This window comes from Cryptomeria japonica, chromosome 2 (genome assembly GCF_030272615.1).
Source record: "Cryptomeria japonica chromosome 2, Sugi_1.0, whole genome shotgun sequence".
NCBI lineage: Eukaryota > Viridiplantae > Streptophyta > Pinopsida > Cupressales > Cupressaceae > Cryptomeria > Cryptomeria japonica.
In genome coordinates this window covers 610,855,126-610,875,697 of record NC_081406.1, presented here as the reverse complement: position 1 = coordinate 610,875,697, position 20,572 = coordinate 610,855,126, and the positions used below count along the sequence as shown (strand labels likewise).

The following is a 20,572-nucleotide window of genomic DNA, read 5'->3' as shown; positions in this document are numbered from 1 at the left end:
ATTAGAACAATATGGACACTATGACACCAAAAAGAATGAAATTGTATGAGATTCAATATTTTACCACCATAGAGCCTAAAGATATCTAGAAGCTACGTAAACTCCGAAATTAGATTTAGATAATCTATATAACTCCAAATCAAAACAAAGTCAACCCTAATTATTACTTCTCTACCCCTTTTTCCTAATTTCTACAAACTAAACTTAGACCTTTTCAATATAAAATATAAAAATCCACTTTAATATTTTATTACTATCTATTTCATCTATTTAAAGGGCACACCCATGTTCTTCAAGCTTGTATGTCCACTCGAGGAGGCATACCTCCACCAATAAAAAATAGAAAGTTCTATTCTATCCAATCATTGAAGTATCAAGTCCAATGTTTATCAATATCAACTAGTCAATCTTAATCAAATTTGAATCATCAATCAATCCTAAGATCAAATTATTTGTGGGGCTTGATCATCATTGAGTAAGTCTTGAAATCCAGCCTCCTGAGGACAAGCCTCCAAGGGTGCCTACACCATCATATTTTCCCAAATGGTATAGGTTGAATGCACAAGTTATAGATTTTAGAGACTTTATAAAGAATGGAATTGTTGTTGCACATGACACCATCATAGCCGTAAGACATTGTTACAACCATACAAACACTATTACACCAAGGAAAATGAGAATGAATCTACAACAATACATGACACCTTTGTAATTGCAAGACATTATTAGAACAAGATAAACACTACGAGACTAAAATGAATGAAATTGTGTGAGATTCAATATTCTACCACTAATAGAGCTTAAAGATATCTAGAAGCTACATAAACTCCAAAATTAGATTTAGATAATCTATATAACTCCAAATCAAAACAAAGTCAACTGTAATTATTACTTTTCTACTTTTTTTTCTCATTTCTACAAACTAAACTTAGACCTTTTCAATATAAAATATAAAAATCCACTTTAATATTTTATTACACTCTAACTTAAATTCTTAATTATACTCTATCTTTATTTAATATTTACAGCTGATCATTTGTGTTTTCTTCCCTGACTCTAACATTTCACGCCAATATAAAATGGCTAAGAAATGCCATAAACTTTGAATTTGATATTTACTCAAATATTATATTAATGATTCTTATATTAAAACTACGATCATTTTCAACAAGTTTGAAAAGGTATTAATTGATTTCAATTATAACTTAAATTCTTAATTATACTCTATCTTTATTTAATATTTACAGCCGATCATTTGTTTTTTCTTCCCTAAGTGTAACATTTCACTCCAATATATTATGGCTGAGAAACGTCATAAACTTTGAATTTCATATTTACTCAAATATTATATTAATGATTCTTATATTAAACTACGATCATTTTCAACAAGTTTGAAAAGGTATTAATTGATTTCAATTAGTGATCGTTAATGTAACGTAAGATTTAAGGATACAACCAAATTCTTTACAAATTAAATAATTTTTGAACTTACGCAAAAGAGTGAAAGTTGAAGAAGAAGACACGGGGATTAAAACAATTGATCACGTCTGCACTTATGTTTTCACAGCAACACACTCCATTAATAAAAACAATATTCCTCGTATTTCTTGACAAGCAAACTGAAGCTTAACCATGTTAATTATTTGTTTATGCTAAATAATGCTAACTATAGAAATAAATCTAATATTTTTTAACCATGGTTGTTACTGTCATAATTTATGAAATCATTTTGATGAATAAGTCAGTATTATTATTCATATATATATAAATAATTTATGAATTTAATAATCAATTGTTTTCGTATTAGATTGTGTATAAATTTTTTGCATCAACATGTTCCATCACATTCTATTATCCATCATCAAGATGATAATTGTTAGAGAGCTCTGTAACAGCAGATCATGGAGTTTATATTATCCATCATTGAGATGATAATAGTTAGAGTGCTCTGTAACAGCGGATCATGGAGTTTCTATTATCCATCATCAAGATGATAATAGTTAGAGAGCTCTGTAACAACGGATCATGGAGTTTCTATTATCCATCATCAAGATGATAATAGTTAGAGGGCTCTGTAACAACGGATCATGGAGTTTCTATCATCCATCATCAAGATGATAATTGTTAGAGGGCTCTGTAACAACGGATCATGGAGTTTCTATCATCCATCATCAAGATGATAATAGTTTTGGAGCTCTGTAACAGCGGATCATGGAGTTTCTATTATCCATCATCAAGATGATAATAGTTAGAGAGATGGATGATAATTGTTAGAGAGCTCTGTAACAGCGGATCATGGAGTTTCTATTATCCATCATCAAGATGATAATTGTTAGAGAGCTCTGTAACAACGGATCATGGAGTTTCTATTATCCATCATCAAGATGATAATTGTTAGAGAGCTCTGTAACAGTGGATCATGGAGTTTCTATAATCCATCATATTCAAGATGATAATTGTTAGAGAGCTCTGTAACAGCGGATCATGGAGTATGAGCCGAAATGTTGATGCAAAAGATTTACACACAATCTAATCAAGAAACAGCTGATTACTATCACATGGATCATAGAGTGTGAATCCAAATGTTGATGAATTTGATTCAGAGGAGATTTGAATATTAGTAGATGTTTTAATCATCATTATTATTATAATTTATGAATATATTTTTAAAAAATTTAAAAACTAATAGATGATATAATCAAATTTGAAAGTTAGTGGATAGTGTAAACAAAGATTATTATTTTTATCAAATAAGAATTATCAACTAAACTGATTTGATTGATTCTTCTTATTTATAATATTTTTACTAATAAACATCCTTTGTTTTAAATATATACTCCATCATAAACTTTTTCTATTTAGAAAAAAACAATTTTATTAAAACTTCCATGTCCATGAATGGATGTTCGTGGGAATACCTGCTCCCAGAGCTCATATAATTTAGAATGAGAAATGCCTTTAGAAAATATAAAAGGTTCAGAAAATGACATGTAATCCAACTCTATCTTTTTATAGCACAGCTACTTGGCAATTTGACATGAACGCTTTCAAGTTACATTTTCTTTACCTTTCAAGGCAAAAGCAAAGTTTGCAAGAGAATAATGATGAAAAGTAAACTTCCCAATATGTTTATGGTACGTTCAAAACAATGATAATCTCTCACATGGTGGTTCTGGATTTCCATAGTGAGTATATTTGACATTTCATCAACTTCTGACAAATAGATTGCTTTAACTGGTCTATGCAGTCAGAAAGTCTGAAGTCTTCTTTTTCATAAGAGACCTATTTCAATCCCTTCCCATACCTCATAATGGTCACATCTACACACTTTCATCAACACTACTTCAATTTGGGTAATGCTTCAAGAAAATATAAAATTGCTATACTATACAGTTCATATCATGGAGGTGAAAATATAATAGTGCTAGATGCAGTTAATTTTGGATTTTGAACTTGAGAATGTACTTAGTTTTTCTCTTATTTACATTGTGCTTTATCATCAACATTCACCCTCTGCTTACCAACATCAGTCTTTGGAATAATTACATCAACTTTACCAACTTGCTATCATTGCAGATAGGATAGTACTATATACCTACATTATTGATGAGATAGGATAGTATTATATACCTACATTATTGATGAGGGATTTGATGTCCTCATTTGATAGTCTTATCCTCTTAAAGTCTGTACTTCATGAGAGCTTTTAAATAATTGATGAGGTAGTGATGTCTTCATATGACAGTCTTATCCTCTTGAGCATGTACTTCATAAGAGTCTTTAAATTATTGATGAGGGTTTTGATGTTCTCATATGCTAGTCTTATCCTCTTGAGCCTGTACTTCATGTGAGCCTTTAAATTCTCAAAGTCATGAGTTAGAAGCTTATATTATTATGGATCAGCATTACATTCATATTGAAAAACTCTATCATTATTTTTAAGGCGTATTATATTCAAATTATGGATACAAATTTTTTTTGATAATAAAAACTGAAAGCATTTAATGTAATGTGTTTGCGACACTTCATTGCATGAAAAACGAAAAATCATTTTATTATTACTTTTATTACAAGATTAAAACATTAATATTCTTAATAAATATATATAGAAACAAAAAAAATATTTCTACATTTTTTAAATATATAACATAATAAAATAATAGTATAATAATAGATTATCTAGAAATAAAATCCATCCTTTTCTCAAGGATAAGGATAAGAATGAACATAAAATAAAAATATAATGATATGGTAATATAATAATAATAATATAGTCTTAATAGATTTTTTTCTTTGGTCAAGAGTTTAATAGAAATATAAAAATATAATAATAATAATTTGGTACTACAATATTTTTTACTTTTGTAAAGAGTTTAATAGAAATAGAAAAACATAATAAAAAGAATATACTAAAACATAATAATATAATCATATCTTAATAATAATTTAATATTAAAATTTACAATATAATTATATAATAATTTTTGAAGTATAATAATGACCAAATATGATATCTTTCAGTATACTTTACCTATATTCCTGTAAAGATAGGTATGTTAGTTTGTATCAATACTTTCATGGCATGTTTCATCCTTTGGCTATAGAAAACTTCATCAAATTAGTCAATGTTGTCCTATAGTACTCAACACCGCCCTTCTCATTTAAAAGTTCTTCATCCCTATTCATGGAAAGTGCAAGTGCACAATTTCAAAGTATTGTGAGGAAACAACTAAGACTAATGCTATATATTCTCTTTTTGAAAGTTCATATGATATCTCTTTAGAGGATCTGGTATATGCTTATCTTGTTTCCCAATAATCACATGCTTTATGACAAACTACTTGTGATCTTGTTGTGATATTTTAAACTAATTGATATTGTAAGGCCTATTGTGTAACCTTTTTCCCTAAGGTGGCAGCCCCTTTCATTTTGTGTAACCTTTTACATAAAATATCCTTCATGGTCCTCATTAGCCTAACTAGTTATCTTCAGTTAAGACATCATGTTTGTTTATTTAGCCTCACTCTTTTAAACTGCTTACTTGATACACTCATATTGATGGCTGTTGCATTGGCTTCTCTATATCTTTGAAGGTTTTTATCTCTTAAAAATACCAATTATTTGAATTAAAAAATCAACAATATAAAACAAGACACATTGATTTATTAGGCTTTAGGTGCTAAGGTAAATTTCTCATGTTGAGAATGAGTTGGCTATTGAAGTCTAGCTCTATCTTATTGCTAATTTTTCAATAGTGGTGAGCTTGTGGATGGTGAATTTTGAGTAAACTATATCCCTATTTTGCATTCTAAAAAAACTCACAAACTCTTCTCAAGAAGTTATGTTGTTAGTCTAGAAGATTTATATACCACTCTTTTGTGCTTTCCTCTAGAGAAGCTACAAATAATTTATCATTATATCATCATCCTTTATCTTGAATCCATTGATGAAGTACCTCAAGTGTTCTCCAATCACCTCATTATTGGCTTGAATTTTTATAATCTTTTCTTTGATTTCATTCAAGATTAGATTGGAATAATTTGGGATACCAAAAAAGTCTAGTTTTTTTATCCTTTCACCAATCCCAATTTTTTTCTAAATGGTGCAAATATTTGAGATTTTCTATGAACTTGATGACCATTACTTTACACATTTCCTCCCTAGTTCTAAAAGTATTGATAATGGGGCCTAAGAATGTGTCAATTGTTGATTTATATTTTTCTATTGTACAACACAAGCATGGCCCTGAGATATTTGATCATGTCCAACTTGAATCTCTTGTCTAAGCCTTCCTAAAACTTGGTCAATTAAATTCGTCTCCCCATTTAGAATTCTCTCTTTCATCAACATCACTTTGTATCTACTAATCAACATCATGCAAGGTCTAATAACACTAAGACATATGAGAAATAGTAGGTGAAAACTGGTATTGGTTAATCTAGTGTGCATCCATGCCTTGATAAGGCATTCTATATGTTCTTACATATACATTTTTTAGGTTGACCCCTACTTGTTCTACCAATCATCGCATTGTTACATCTCACATCATACTCGTCCACACAAATTCTTATTTTGAGAAAATAATTAGTTGAATAATGAGAAGTACATTGATAATGGTCTCTTAATTCAACAAAGATATCATCTATAACAAAGATGCTTGCACAATTTTGGTCATTTTATCTAGAGGAATTAAGTTTTTGTCTCTTGTTTTGCATTAGTACATTTTTTCTTGTATTAACTAAATTATCTCCTTGTGCAACAAGATATGCATGTTATCTTCTTCTATCCATTCTTAGGTTTATCGATGACTATATAATCTAAGTTAGTCCAATAGAGTTGCCACTTCCAAAAAATGCAAAGATAAGATTTATCTTTATAACATCTTACTACTTCAGACTAAAGCAATAGCCACAAATGCATAAATTATTATTATTTTGCAATAAATACATGTTTTTATTATATGGTCCATGACAATGACACCATTCTATTTGGGCCCAAAATTAGTGCTCCACTTCATAGAGTAAGATCTCAATAACAAGCATACGGTTTTCATTATGCAAGTAAAGTAAGATCATTAACATAACATGGACGTTAAATGCCAACTATATGAGAGTGGTTTTTCTCTCCTACATATTGAGATCGACTTCCACTCAAGAGGTTATTCCTAGAGGTATGAGTAAATGAAAGGAATTTTGAAAAGGATGATAGCTACTTAGCCAAATTATTGAATCAACTCCAAATGTTATCATTGGCATAAGAGTAACTGGCTACCTTAGTACCTCAATATAGTTTATTTTGACACCATTACAAACCATTCTATTTGGGCCCAAAATTAGTGCTCCACTTCTTAGAATAATATCTCAATAACAAGCATATGGTTTTCATTATGCGAGTGAAATAAGATCATCAACGTAACATGTAGGTTAAACATAAACTATATGAGAGTGGTTTTTCTCTCCTACATATTGAGATCGACTTCCACTCAAGAGGTTATTCCTAGAGGCATGAGTAAATGAAAGGAATTTTGAAAGGATGATAACTAAGACAAATTATTGAATCAATTCCAAATGTTATCATTGGCGTAAGAGTAACTAGCTACCTTAATACCTCAATATAGTTTATTTTGACACCATTACAAATGAGTGCAAGGTGGGTGAAAGATACATGAATCACATCGTGTACTGGATATGAAATTATGACTATTATTCCTTGTTCACTATGAAATTGTATACTGCATAAAAAAATAGAACTAGGCCTTAGATAATTGTTTAATATTTTTTTAGTGTATGACTGAGTCAACATATTCCCAAAATGGTGTCTATCAATGAGTGATAGAGTCAATTTGGTAAGAAGTTGAAATATAAAATTAAGTTCAATATAGTTGTTCAAATCCTAAACATGCATCAAATTTGGAGTACCACATATAAAAAAACTTAGTTATCCATAATTGAGCTACACAAGTTCAAATAATATATGAATATGAAACATGATCATAAATTGCAACGATTGTAATAGAACTATAAAAATGCTACCAAATTTATCAAATCAATTTTACATTCATAATAGAAAATATGCTAAGAGGAAACCTTGCTATATTTACAAATAATCCTCAAACAAGTATCTATAATCATAGAGACATGGCATACAATATTATCTTCTAGTACTTCAACACAATTCACTACCTTCTTGAAATGAAACTTCAATGATTGGAAATATGGAAAAATATAACACCTAGTTTGTTTGCTAGGAATAATCATTGAACAACAATTATAACTAGAAACAAACATTCTAGGGTAAGTGCACAAAGATGGTGTCCAAAAAGGGGTATAAGTGGACACTTTTTTTTCTTTTCTGAAATCAGGTAAACCTGAACTTGGGGGAGAAATTGGAGAGTCATCCACTCAAGATATGAAGATACTCAAAGAAAAAATATTGTAGTAATCTGAATCTAGTTTCCAAACTACTATTTTTTTTCAAAATTGGATAAGATTAAGGGGGTAAAATCCTTCGTGCACGAAAAAAAGACCTTGATTTTTTCTGAAAAACATAACACATTGTCTAACGTACGCATCAAAAAAGTCATAGTTAGATTTAGTATTTTGACAAATCCTTTGGCAGAAAGATAGTTAAGAGTGAGTACTAGAATTTGTGTATTTTTTTGTAATTTTTTGTTGAGTATTTTTTTTTATGATTTTTCCAATCGAGCACATCCTGAAAAATCAAGTACTTGTTCGTGCGTGAAACATAACTTGCACCAAAACAATCAAAAATGTATTTTTTTTTAAATTGTAAATAATCAAGTGCACTATAATAATATATAAAGTTTTTTAAATTTGGATAAGAAGATAAAAATTTATTAAAAAAATGGTACACGTATGTCTCTAAGAACTATGAAGACACTGGTAAAAGAAATTCAATAATAATATGTTATTATTGTTCAATTTTTCTTTTTAAAATGGTTAGAAAGCTCAGAAGATGGGTGAAAATATGGTGACAATATTAGAAATACCCACTTGATGAAGTGTAAACCTGATGATGACAAAGTCGAGAAACCAAGTTGACAAAACAAAACATGTCAAAAAGGAGGGAAATGGAGGGAAATCAAACTTTCAACCCGCAACTTTGTCATCCAAGCCTATTCACAAGCCTAAACAGTCAAAAGCGTGTATAGGCTTTCTTTTGTATAAATATCGCATACAGGGTGATTTTTTCAATAAGAAGCATGTGCGTGGTTCTTCCTGTAATACTCCATCATAAAAATATTAATGTGTGTGTTTAAAATGTGTGTGCATGTGCATACATATATGATATGTATAATATGTAGATATTATATGTATATATATACACACATGTGTGTGTATGTGTATGTATATAATGTGTGTATGACATATGTATAGATATATGTATGTTTATAATATATACACATGTACAATATATATAATATGTATGTATGTGTATTGTCTTTTGATAAATTATGTGTATTATATGTATATGTGTATGTACATGTACATGTATATTGATATATATTGTCTTTTGATATCGTATTGTACATTGTATTCCTCTCTCTCTCTCTCTCAGGACCCCACATAACACCTAATGACATCATGTAAGGTCCCTTAGCACACATATGACCCCTTAAGACCATATGATGTCATAAGGGATCATATGATGTTCTAACACATGTGCAGACCCATTATGACTCTACATGACCCCCAATGATGCCATATGACCTCTTCAGACCATTTATGATATCTCAAGGGGTAAAATGGTGTCTTAAGGGGTCATATGGTGTTTTAACACATGTGTGGCTCAATTAGGACCCCATGTGACCCCTAACGACATCATGTGACATCTCTTCCTCTCCCCCCATATCCCTCCCTCCCCTTTTTATCCCTCTCTCTCCCACCCTCGCTCCCGTCCTCCCCCATCTCTCTCTCTCTCTCTCTCTCTCTCTCTCTCTCTCAAGACCCCACACCCCACATAACACCACATGACCCCTTAGGAGCATATCATTTCCTAAGGGGTCATATGGTGTCGTGAGGTGGCAAGATGAACCATTATTAAAATATAAAAAGCAGTGCCAATACTGCTTACAAAACTCGACATCTAAGGGGTCATATAGTGTCCTAAGCAGTCATAGGACACCATATGACCCCTTAGAACACCATACGGCCATAACGACACCATATGGTGTCATAAGGAATCATATGGTGTCTTAAGGGGTCGTAGGACACAATATGACCCCTAAAAACACATCACATGACCCGTAACGACACCTAAGGGGTCATATGGTGTCCTAAGAGGTGATAAGACACTGTATGACCCCTTAGGACACAATATGACCTTTAACGACACCTAAGGGGTCATATGGTATCCTAAGGGGTCATATGACACAATATGACCCATAACGACACCTACGGGGTCATATGGTCTCCTAAGGGGTCACAAGATACCACATGATCCCTAAGGACAACATACGTCCCATAACGACACCTTATGGTGTCGTAAGGGGTCATATGGTGTCCTAAGGGGTCATAGGACACAATATGACCAGCATGCTCTCCCTTTATCTCCCTCTCTCTCTCTCTCTCTCTCTCTCTCTCTCTCTCTCTCTCTCCCTTTTACATCCTCTCTCCCTACCCCCCTTTGTCTCCCTTTTCCATCCTCTCTCTAACCCCCTCTCTCTTTCCCCCTCTCTATTTACCTCTCCCCCTTTCTCTCCCTCCCTCTCGCTCTACCACATGACCCCTAAGGACAACATACGTGGGGTCAAGGACACAATATGACCAAGATTCTCTCCCTTTATCTCCCTTACTTTCCCATCCCCCCCTCTCTCTCTCTCTCCCTTTTACATCCTCTCTCCCTCCCCCACTTTGTCTCCCTTTTCTATCCTCTCTCTGCCCCCCTTTCTCTTTCCCCCTCTCTATTTCCCTCTCCCCCTTTCTCTCCCTCTCTCTCCCTCTCCCTCCCTCCATTTTCCATCCTCTCACCCCCTCTCTATCTCTCTCCCTCTCTCCCTCTCTCCCCCTCTCCCTCGATCTCTCTCCCCCTCTCCCCCTCTCCCTCCTACTCCCTCCTACTCCCTCCCCCTCTCCCTCTCCCTCTCCCTCCTTTCCTCTCCTTCCCTCCCTCCCTTCACATTTTCTTTACTACAGGAAGCGTGTACGGGGTGCTGGGAATATTAACGTTGGCTTGCTAAACATTTCTAGGGCTAAGACCGCGTATGAGGTCCTAATTTATAAGGGACCGCGTATGCGGTCTTAGTTTTTAAGGATCACGTACGTGGTCCCTTCCTTTTAGGATTGGCATAAATGAACCAAAGCACGTATGAGGTTATTCAAAAACCACGTATGCGCTAGATCTATTTTTTCAAAAAAAATTGGTGTGTCCACATTTTTGGCACCATCTCGGTGCACACACCCTCCAATGTACACAATAGGTATAATTCCTAACTTGTGGCATTGTAGGAACATCAAATCTATGGAACGTGATTAATACTGCCCAAAATAGATGCCTTGAATGAAATACATTTAAAAAATAACATTATTTGTAGTTGTGGAAACCTTTTTCATTAATGGTCGGTATTGGGTGATCAAACACAATATCATTATATTTTGACACCCAAAACCCATTTTAAAAATATAAAATTAATATCAAGTTCCCTGTGGGTGTCAAGTTTTAGAAGAACCTTGGAAATAAGAATCCTGGTTTTCCATGTATCTTTCACATTTTGGGAGGGAAGAGGAGATCAACACGTTAAATATTGAAATCTATAATGGCCAGTTTTAAGTTTTTGGGAGGAACTTGGAACCATGGACACAATTGACAAGGGTTGTGCCTCAAGGTAAAAGAAGGGCTTTGGAGTCACAAAGGTTGAGTTCAATATTCAAGTCAACGATAGAGCATGGGAGCTATAACTAATCGATTGGGAAACAATAGTGGGGAATAAAAAGAATTGGAAGCCAAAGCTAGTGGTAGTCAGGCCTAGAGATAGAAAAAGGGACTTGGAAATTCAAGGTCAAGAGTGGAATGGAAGAGAATCAAACATGAAGGTTTTAATTTCCAATTACGGTATAAGGTTTGAAAGGGATTAAGAAGAACACATGCCAATGAGAAAACTCTAGGAGGAAATGGGACATAAAAACCTAAGGTCCCAAGTCCATGTTGGGACTTGGGGTTCAAAAGGGGTGATGATGAAAACAAGCGACCATCAAGTTCTAGGAGGAAATAAGAACCATAAAATAAAGTTCATAGTTCTTGTTGGAACCCATGGTTCAAGAGGAACCAATACAAAACCCCATAATTGGGAAGCAAGGTGTGGAAGGAACATTCATTGAGAGTGGACTAAAGTCTAAGATGAATTGTAAGGAGAGATAGTGTAGGGAATGAGAGGTAAGAAGAAATGCAAAAGTAGAACCCATGGCTTGATAGAAAGTTCCCATTTATACTCAAGACCTAATAATGAACAAAGCAATCCAAAATACACTTCAGGCCTATCCAAAGTAGTACTTTCTTCAAAAAATTAATAAATGCCCAACGTTAACCACATTCATCTTAACATTAATTAATTACAAAAATTACATTTGTTTAATTAAGATTAGCCTCTTAACGTTCTCTCTATCATCAAAGTAATTAAAAAAATCCACGGGGGCTTCACTTAATGAACCTAGGTTATAGCACGTGCGTTCATGAAATACTAAAGAATCCCCCTATTTTCAAAAATTATTTCCCTAAAATCCTTTTTTTTCACCCCCTCCCAATACACATGCTGAATTAAAAGCCCTGCTATTTTCACCAAATATTGCTGTTTTTCATATCCCGAATTAAAACCCCCCTATTTTCACCGACATGCAATATATTGTACCCTAATTTTTGGGATATTAAACCCCCCAATATGAATGCACGTGATATAATATTGCCTAGCCAGTGAAATCCCCATGAAAAAATCATATTTATTTAAATAAAATAATTTCATATATCCCTCCACTAATTAATCAAATAATGTTATTATTTGGTTAATTAGTCAAAAGTCCCAAACTTGATCTCCACTAATAAAACAAATCATGTCCTATTCATAATTATAAAAATAAATTAAATCCACCTTATTCACTAACCCACAAATGTTATCTAGATTTATTGAATTCAGGTATTCCCACAAAAAGTCAACACTTGCATCTTAGTCATCCATGCTATTAAGTTTATCATATCCATGTATTCTAATCAAATCTCATCTTTGATCCTCTCATCCACACATTTGTAAATCAATCCACATTCTTAATAAAATCACATGGAAGAGAAATTATAGGCACATGCTATTGGAATGAATCTTGTAAACCTATCACTTCCAACCACATTCAACCACATCAGAAACATATCTATTCAACAAGTAGGTATGAAATTTGGTTTAATTTGAGCATATGTTGTATTTGATGCCTTCTATCTCTATTTGAGGTATCGTTAGGTTTTGAATAGGGATTTTTGATTTGGATTAGTTCATTGCAAACACAACAAGCCCTTTTTTATGATCATTTGGCATATGATTTGACCGTGATGCCACAATTCACTAAACCTCTAGTCTTATTAACCTCTATAAATGAGTACTCAATTTTATTTGAGCTTGGACCATTTGAGTACCCTTGATGTCATCATGCATATGGTTTTATGTCCAAGGGAGTATTGTGCATGATTGTATCACCAATATTTAAAATGTGAATCCTTTTCCTATTTCGATGCCAAATTTTTACTCTAATTCATATTGCCTAAATGACCATAAATAGACACAAACTATTTATCAATGTAGATATTAAATATAATTAAAAGGGACATGATTAAGAAAGACAAAAGATTAAGTAACATTAGATAATAACACAAGCACAAATAACCAAAATCCATTGCTCTACTTGTACTTGTACACTACCTTAAATACTCTGCACATTTCATAAGGATCCCTTGTTCCACTATTTTCAATTATTTTCAATATTAGTGGGACTTGATCATCATTGAGGAAGCCTTAAAATTCAACCTCCTCAATACAAGCTTCCAAAGGTGTCTTTAACACCATCTTCTCCCAAATAATGTAGGTTGAATGCATGTTATAGGATCTAGAGTTACAATGGATAGAATCATAGTCATGGTACATGACATTATTGTAGCCACACAATATTATTACAGTCATATTGGCAACTACCACACCAAAAAAAGGGGATTGTGTGAGATGGTATTCTACCAATAGAAAGGCTAGAGATAGAGACCCAAAGTTCATATAAACTCCAAAACCAAATTTAAACAATATATGCAACTCCAAATCAAAATATAAAACCAACTTTAATTCTCAATGAAACAAGCTTCTCTGTATCTTTTCATTCCTTTCGACAAACAATATTTCACTTTTAATATAAAATAAAAAACATAATTTAATATTTTATTATACTTTAGCTTAACTTCTAGATTAAGAAAGTTAAAAAGAAATGATTACAAATAACAAAGATTTAATAATACTAGAATCTATAGATATATAAGATCATTTGCTTTTTAGCCTAATAGCATTTCATACCAATATACAGAAAAAACTAATTAATCTCATACATCAATACTTATGTATTAGTGCATCCTAACGACTGGATAGACATTCCCCAATATATCATGTTTAAAAAATGACACGAAGTTTGAATTTACTCAAATTTTATATTATAAATACAATTAGAAGGTTTGGAGAGTTATTGATTGATTTCAATGTAATGATTGTCCTCATAAATTGATTGTCCTGCATAAATTAATCTCATACATCAATACTTATGTATTAGTGCATCCCAATGACTGGATAGACATTCCCCAATATATCATATTTAAAAAATGACACGGAGTTTGAATTTACTCAAATTTTATATTATAAATAGAATTAGAAGGTTTGGAAAGTCATTGATTGATTTCAATGTAATGATTGTGGATGGAACATAGAAGATATTTTAAAAGCATAAAACCAAATTCTTTACAAATTAAATAAGTTTTCAGCTTATGAAAAAGAGTGAAACTTGAACAAGATGTCACGGGGACTAAAACTCCATTATTAAGAATATTCCTCGTATAGCTTGAAAAGCAAACTAAAGCCTAAATATGTTAATTTCTTGTTCACACTCAACAATGCTACTAACACATCATGACCCAAAAATCATATATTCTCTAAACATAGCCGTTACTCTCATAATTTATGAATCTGGTTCAGATTTTGAATGCAAGTGATTGTTTAACAATTATTTTATTGTGGTTTATTTATGTTTTCGAGAGATTTAAATGTTAATAGAGGAACGTAATTAAATTTGAATGTTGTTCAATAGTATAGATAAAGATATCATTTTTATCAAATAGATATAATCAATTAAATTGATTTTGACAAACTGGTTCTTCCTATTTATAACAACTGAACAGATAATGATGGACTCTTTAAACATATACTCTCTCATAATTTGTTGGTGTATAGTGTAAGAAAAAAAGATATCATTTTTTATGAAATGAACGTAATCAATTAAATTGATATTGATAGACTGGTTCCCTATTCATAACAATTTTACTGAGAATAATGAACTCTTTTATAATTTTTTATATATAAAAGTGGATATATACCCATTTTATAAAAAAACTTCCTTATCCATGAATAGATATTTGTTGGAATACATGCTCCCCAAGCTCATATGATTTGGAATGCCAGATGCATGGTGGAAAATGTAAAAAGTTCAGAAAATGACATGCAATCCAATTGTATCCTTTTATAGCACAGCTACTTTGCAATGCTTTCAAGTTACATTTTCATTACCTTTCAAGGCAAAAGCAAAGTTTGCAAGAGCCAATAATGTCCAACTGAATAGAGAAAGGAGGGAAGTAGTCATATATATATATATATATATTGCGTCACAACCAAAAATTCTGACCCACTTTGAACATGTTCTGCTGTTGTAGTCTTTAGAAGCAGGTTTTAGTATAAGGACCCATGATGTGCTGGTACACAAAATGCTAAAGTTTGTATTCCAATGAGCCTTTCATTCCTCAATAATGACAAATATTTCCTTATATTTACAGATTTTAACAACTGTGAATGGGTTTTATGTCCTTGTATGGTAGAAGATCTCGCTGTCACAGTCACAGACAGCTTCAGTGGCCTTGTAATTGATGCAAGAGTAGTTATCTATTCACTGCAGCCTGACCCAAGATTGGCCCATCTTTTTTAATAACGTTTTGCTTCAAGTATATTTTCATTCTGGTCTGCAGCTTTAACACCAGAAGAGTTACTGAACATCACAAACTTGGCATATTAGGGGAAAAAATAAGAGAAGACTCTAGTACTGCTGAAATAATTTGATTGGTTACCATACTTTGAGGTCATTTTCTTTTTCCCATATATCTATTTCTTGATTCAGCATAGAACCAAACTCCAAATTATGATTTGATTGAACCTAATTCAGAATTGGTAGAAGGTTTTGTTCTACACTGGCTATAGCATCAGAGTTGATCTTATTCAGGCCATGAAACATCTGCAGTACAATATGACAGTACAATATCAGATTTCACTTGTAACTACAAGTGAGGTAGTATAACTGAATATGATTACACCAAGACAGTTATTCAGTCCTTAGAATGCATCGATACATAATTTATTCTAAATTATGGTATAGGAAGGTAATTTATGCATTGGTGCAATCTAGGAAAGATCATTGATTGATATGTTACCCTTACATGGCGGTTCACAGTGAGTATATTTGACATTTCTGGCACTTTGGTAGATAACCCCAGGGTTTTCTTCATCTTATGGTTGCTGAGGACTTCAACTTCTGCCAAATAGATTGCTTTAACTGGTCTATGGTCAGAAAGTCTGAAATCTTGTTTTTCATAAGAGACTTGTTTCAATCCCTTTCCAAACCACAGAATCCGGTCACACCTGCACACTTTCATCAACAATTCAATTTGGGTAATCCTTCAAGAAAATATAATAGTGCTGTACTATACAGTTCATAAGTTGGAGGTGAAAATATAATAGTGCCATACTATACAGTTCATACCATGCAGGTGAACGGCGTTTTTCCCCTGCCTTGTGCTCTGTTCCATGGTACTGATCAGAGTTGGGAATATATTTGTAAGTGGGTGAAAATTGAATGGGTCCTTCATGCCATCCTTCGAACACATGCCCAGTGGATAGTTCCATTTTAAGCTGCACAGAAAAACAGTACAATTTTGTTTATGGTATTTGGCTATTTCTCTTTGGGGACAGATAACAGGGGCTGCAATTACCAATGAAGTCGAAGTTAACAAGGAGCTTGATAAAGTGTACCTTGCACAAGCCAATCAATACTTTTGATATTAATACAAGATGATAAAAACTGGGTTATATTTTAAACTGGTTTTAGCAGATTGCTCATTAGTACTAACATCCTAGCCATCTGGACGTCCTTTTCAAGAATATTGGGGACACTTGAGAATTCAGTACTCCATAACAGTGACAGGCACTGCGCCTAACATAAGCTAGGGTTCACCAAAGCGGCTATCTAGTCAATTATTTAGCAAGTTATATAGAGGAAAAAAAGGTGCATGAGAAATGTGCTCTTTATATAATTTGCTAAATAATTAGCTGCATAGCCAATTCTCACGTTCACCAAATCGGTTCAAATAGCTGGACAATGTCATGTACAGATTCAATCCAGATTCCAGACAGTTTGGAGGCCATGTAACAGTCCCCTACAGCAGTTATTTTAAGGAATTTTTTTTCCTGATAATCTTGGGATTAGCTGTTCATTGTACTGTAACATTATTGCATGTCTTTTAAAAAAAAACCTACCATTACAAAAATCAAAGTTTTACTTTCATTTGTCTTCTCCTTCAAAGAAAAGTTATAACAAAATTCCATGTGAGCCCAGCAACTTTATCATTTTAACCCTCCCAACAACTCCACATCCTATTTTAATTCAATACTATTTTCCAAAAGTTCTGTACCTGATCGCTTTGCAGTAGGGTCTTCCACTCCTCCTTCTCAACCAATGATCTTATCTCAGAATCATTCAGGGCAATTCTGTAGTTCAAGTCTCCGAACCAAATGATTCGACTGTTCACATGGGACACCATTAAAACATAACATATGTATGGCACTGTAATTGAATTGAATGATTTTAAAACGTGTACTTACTTATGTGCTAGAATTGGTTTGGCAGCAGAAGGTCGGCCGAAAATTGTGCGTTTCAAGATTTCCACAACATGAGAGTTTCTGTGGAGCTCGTCTCCTTCCTTTTGACCAGACGCCAGATGCGCACAGACAAAGCAGAAACTCGTTTCGTGAAGAGAAAAACTCACCGAGATCGAACCCTGAATAAAATTGAAGAGGCTTCAGTTCCATGAGACTTCTCGCACCCACAAATAATTTTAAGAAAATATCACGAATCGACAGCAAAAGATATCAGTTTTCTGGATGTAAAACCTTATTTCCAAGGCAGCCCATAAGACCGCAACCAACACAGTCAACTTTGGGGTCACTAATATGGCGGACGAGCTCCCTTCTGACCCAAATAGAGATAAAAAGGCCAACCATTTGCTTGCTTGCAATACGTTTGAATCTCTGCCTTGGTCTGTTCCTGTGGTGGCCGCGGGAGGGGAATTCATCATCAGCCTCGCCCTCGTAAAACCTTTCCAGCTCTTCTTCAATAGAATCAGATCCGCTTCTGCTTATACTGTTTGATGACAGGGCAATATCGTCCTTGGAAATGGGGGATTTAAAAAAATGAGAATTGAGCGCATCTAGGAATGTTGAAGAAGGAGCACTGGAGCTTCTGGCTATGGTAGATCTGGGGGTTTGAGGTTTAGATGTCTTGTTCAATGTTCCGCGTATCAAAGCATCCCATTTCTTCGCAGGCCCAGCTTGCCCTTCTGAACCAAAAACATTTCCTGCCTTCAATGGCACGATTTCCTGAAACCTATTCACTCATGCATATGAATATAGGTAAGTTAATCCAAACTATTTGCCAAAAAGGACAAGTGAGAAAAAAAGCATGAATTATAATCCCTTACCCAATCACGTATATATCTGATGGCATAGTCGGATTCAGCCAGTCCTCCAAATCCAAATCATCTGGCGGAGTTATTCCTGCCACATTCCATGTCCCCACAAATACTCTGCCAAATTATAATATTACCCATCATTATATATCATCACAGACATGCCGAGGATTTCAAAGCTGATAATCTCATGGTTTTCTCTCACTAATCGGCTGTTAGATTCCCAATTAAACAAAAACCAGTAGTTGAAATAACCATTAATCCAAAATCTCTGAATGCAAAACTAATCAAACAACCTGTAAATTTTCTCTAAAATATGAAGTTCACCTGTATTCCTCTGTTTTTACATAGTCGGTCCATAAAGTTTCCGACTTCATACGCATCAGCTTGTTTGAAGGGGTGGGCGTGCTGCACGGCGATGAAGAAGGTGAAGGAGAAGGCGATGGCGATTTTGGCGGCTTGCCTGACAAAAAGCGAGCAATCCTATTAACCAAGATGCATGTTTTATTCATTACAAAAGTTAAAAATTTGATTTTTAAGTTTCCAATACCTTAAAAAAATTGATCTTTAAGTTTCTAGTACCTTGAAAATCTGATTTTTAAGTTTCCAGTACCTGAATTTTGCGGCGACTGAGGTATCGAGCATGAGTTAGTCGACGATAAAAGACTTGGTCTCTGTGGAGTTTTGGAGGGCAATGGTGCAACATTATCTGTAAACAAATTCAAATTTCCCCCTGTCAAACATCTGCACTGCTACCAAAATATGCCCACTAATTAATCATTTACCTTCATCTTCTGTCTCGCTCTCTGTGTCCCTGCCATCAGTATTATAAGTCTCGCACCCCGATTTGCCAAGCAATTTGTTAGCAACCAGACGAGGCCACATCATGTGCACAACCAACATATATTAAATCTCCCTGCAAATAAAACTACCAGGTCAATGCACTCATAATCAGAAGATTCAGAATTCAGTTTAAACATTTTTACATCTAGGTTTTCTTTGTCTGCATCTCAATCTGGAATCTAGGCTTATTCCTCTTGACCTGCAAAGCTCCAATCTTGGAATGATATGTCTTGTGGTCTAGAGCCTTCAAGGATTCTGCTCTGGAGGCCTGTTAAACATATTCAATTGCCCCCCTGGTACCAACCATAAAAGATATTTCTTCATTCCCATTCCCAGAGCTTCATTGTCTACAACTGGATACCTTGACTGACAACAAGATAGTGCAGAAGAGCAGACAACCAGATGCCTGATATTCCACAGTGCAGAAGAGCAGACAACCAGAAGCCTTATATTCCACAGTGCAGAAGAGCAGACAATCAGAAACCTTATATTCCACAACTCTCAGAGAATGTGGATACTTGTGCAGCAATGGGAAACTAATACTATATAAGAGACTGGAACTGGAAAAGTACGAGTTATAGAAGAGCATCTAAGCGTCTTCAAGTAACAAAAAAATTAATTATAAAACAAACCAATTTGTCGCCTACAAAGTGAGTGAGCTCATACAAGAACTAGCCAGAAAACTCAAGAGAGAAAGAATTTCTATGTAGGTAGATAACTGTGTTTCAATTAAACTTTTGAACAATCAAATACAAATGTAAACTCCTTGGCTAAGATTCAAACTAAAAAAAAAATTGTAACGATGAAAGAAACGAGATCATTAAAGATCAAGTCTTGCTGAATGTAAGATTTTTAATTAAAAAAATTGTAACGATAAAAGAAACAAAATCATTAAAGATCAAGTCTTGTTGAATGTAAGAGTTTTAAAAAAGATAAAATTAAAATGTATTGCAGAAACAAATATCCCACAATACTCCCACAATACTTGACTCTTTAACTGAAAATGACAATTATTTATTCATCCTCCCTCTCAACCAAAAAGGAATGAAGAAGTGCCTGCAAGTACTGACCAAATGGAGGAAAGCATCTGATTGCGTGGGTATGTAGAGTAGTTAAGATGTATTGGTATTGGTAGAGGTATGGATAATATAGTATGCTCTGGTCGGAGTTGACGTTGAAATGCATGCCAATAGTGTTA

General features: G+C 33.6%; 1 protein-coding gene across 5 annotated transcripts; it reads right to left on the bottom strand.

Moving 5' to 3' along the window:
• Positions 1 to 15,125: 15,125 nt before the first annotated feature.
• Positions 15,126 to 20,291, bottom strand: LOC131041727 (type I inositol polyphosphate 5-phosphatase 2). Of its 5 annotated transcripts, none has more exons than XR_009371598.1 (12): positions 19,574 to 20,289; positions 19,317 to 19,447; positions 19,145 to 19,240; positions 18,859 to 18,994; positions 18,544 to 18,648; positions 17,957 to 18,449; positions 17,669 to 17,844; positions 17,479 to 17,587; positions 16,551 to 16,699; positions 16,228 to 16,429; positions 15,867 to 16,025; positions 15,126 to 15,782 (listed from the first exon to the last, which is right to left on the bottom strand). XR_009371598.1 is itself a non-coding variant. In XM_059216781.1 (11 exons), exons 2-11 carry the CDS (start codon positions 19,432 to 19,434, stop codon positions 15,948 to 15,950), a joined length of 1,662 nt encoding a protein of 553 aa, XP_059072764.1. In that variant the 5' UTR covers positions 19,435 to 19,447; positions 19,574 to 20,289; the 3' UTR covers positions 15,126 to 15,947. The 5 variants fall into 5 exon arrangements, 2 of the variants coding, with proteins under 2 accessions (XP_059072764.1, XP_059072765.1); XR_009371597.1 differs by having other exon boundaries at positions 15,126 to 15,762; XR_009371596.1 differs by having other exon boundaries at positions 15,126 to 15,756.
• Between the last annotated feature and the right edge of the window lie 281 nt (positions 20,292 to 20,572).

Coding starts and splice junctions, on each gene's coding strand:
- LOC131041727 (XM_059216781.1), bottom strand. CDS start 19,434: ATGTTGGTTGTGCACATGATGTGGCCTCGTCTGGTTGCTAACAAATTG. Junction 18,649..18,858: donor GTAAAAACAGAGGAATACAG/GTGAACTTCATA, acceptor ATAATTTGGCAG/AGTATTTGTGGGGACATGGA. Junction 18,450..18,543: donor TCAGATATATACGTGATTGG/GTAAGGGATTAT, acceptor ATGAGTGAATAG/GTTTCAGGAAATCGTGCCAT.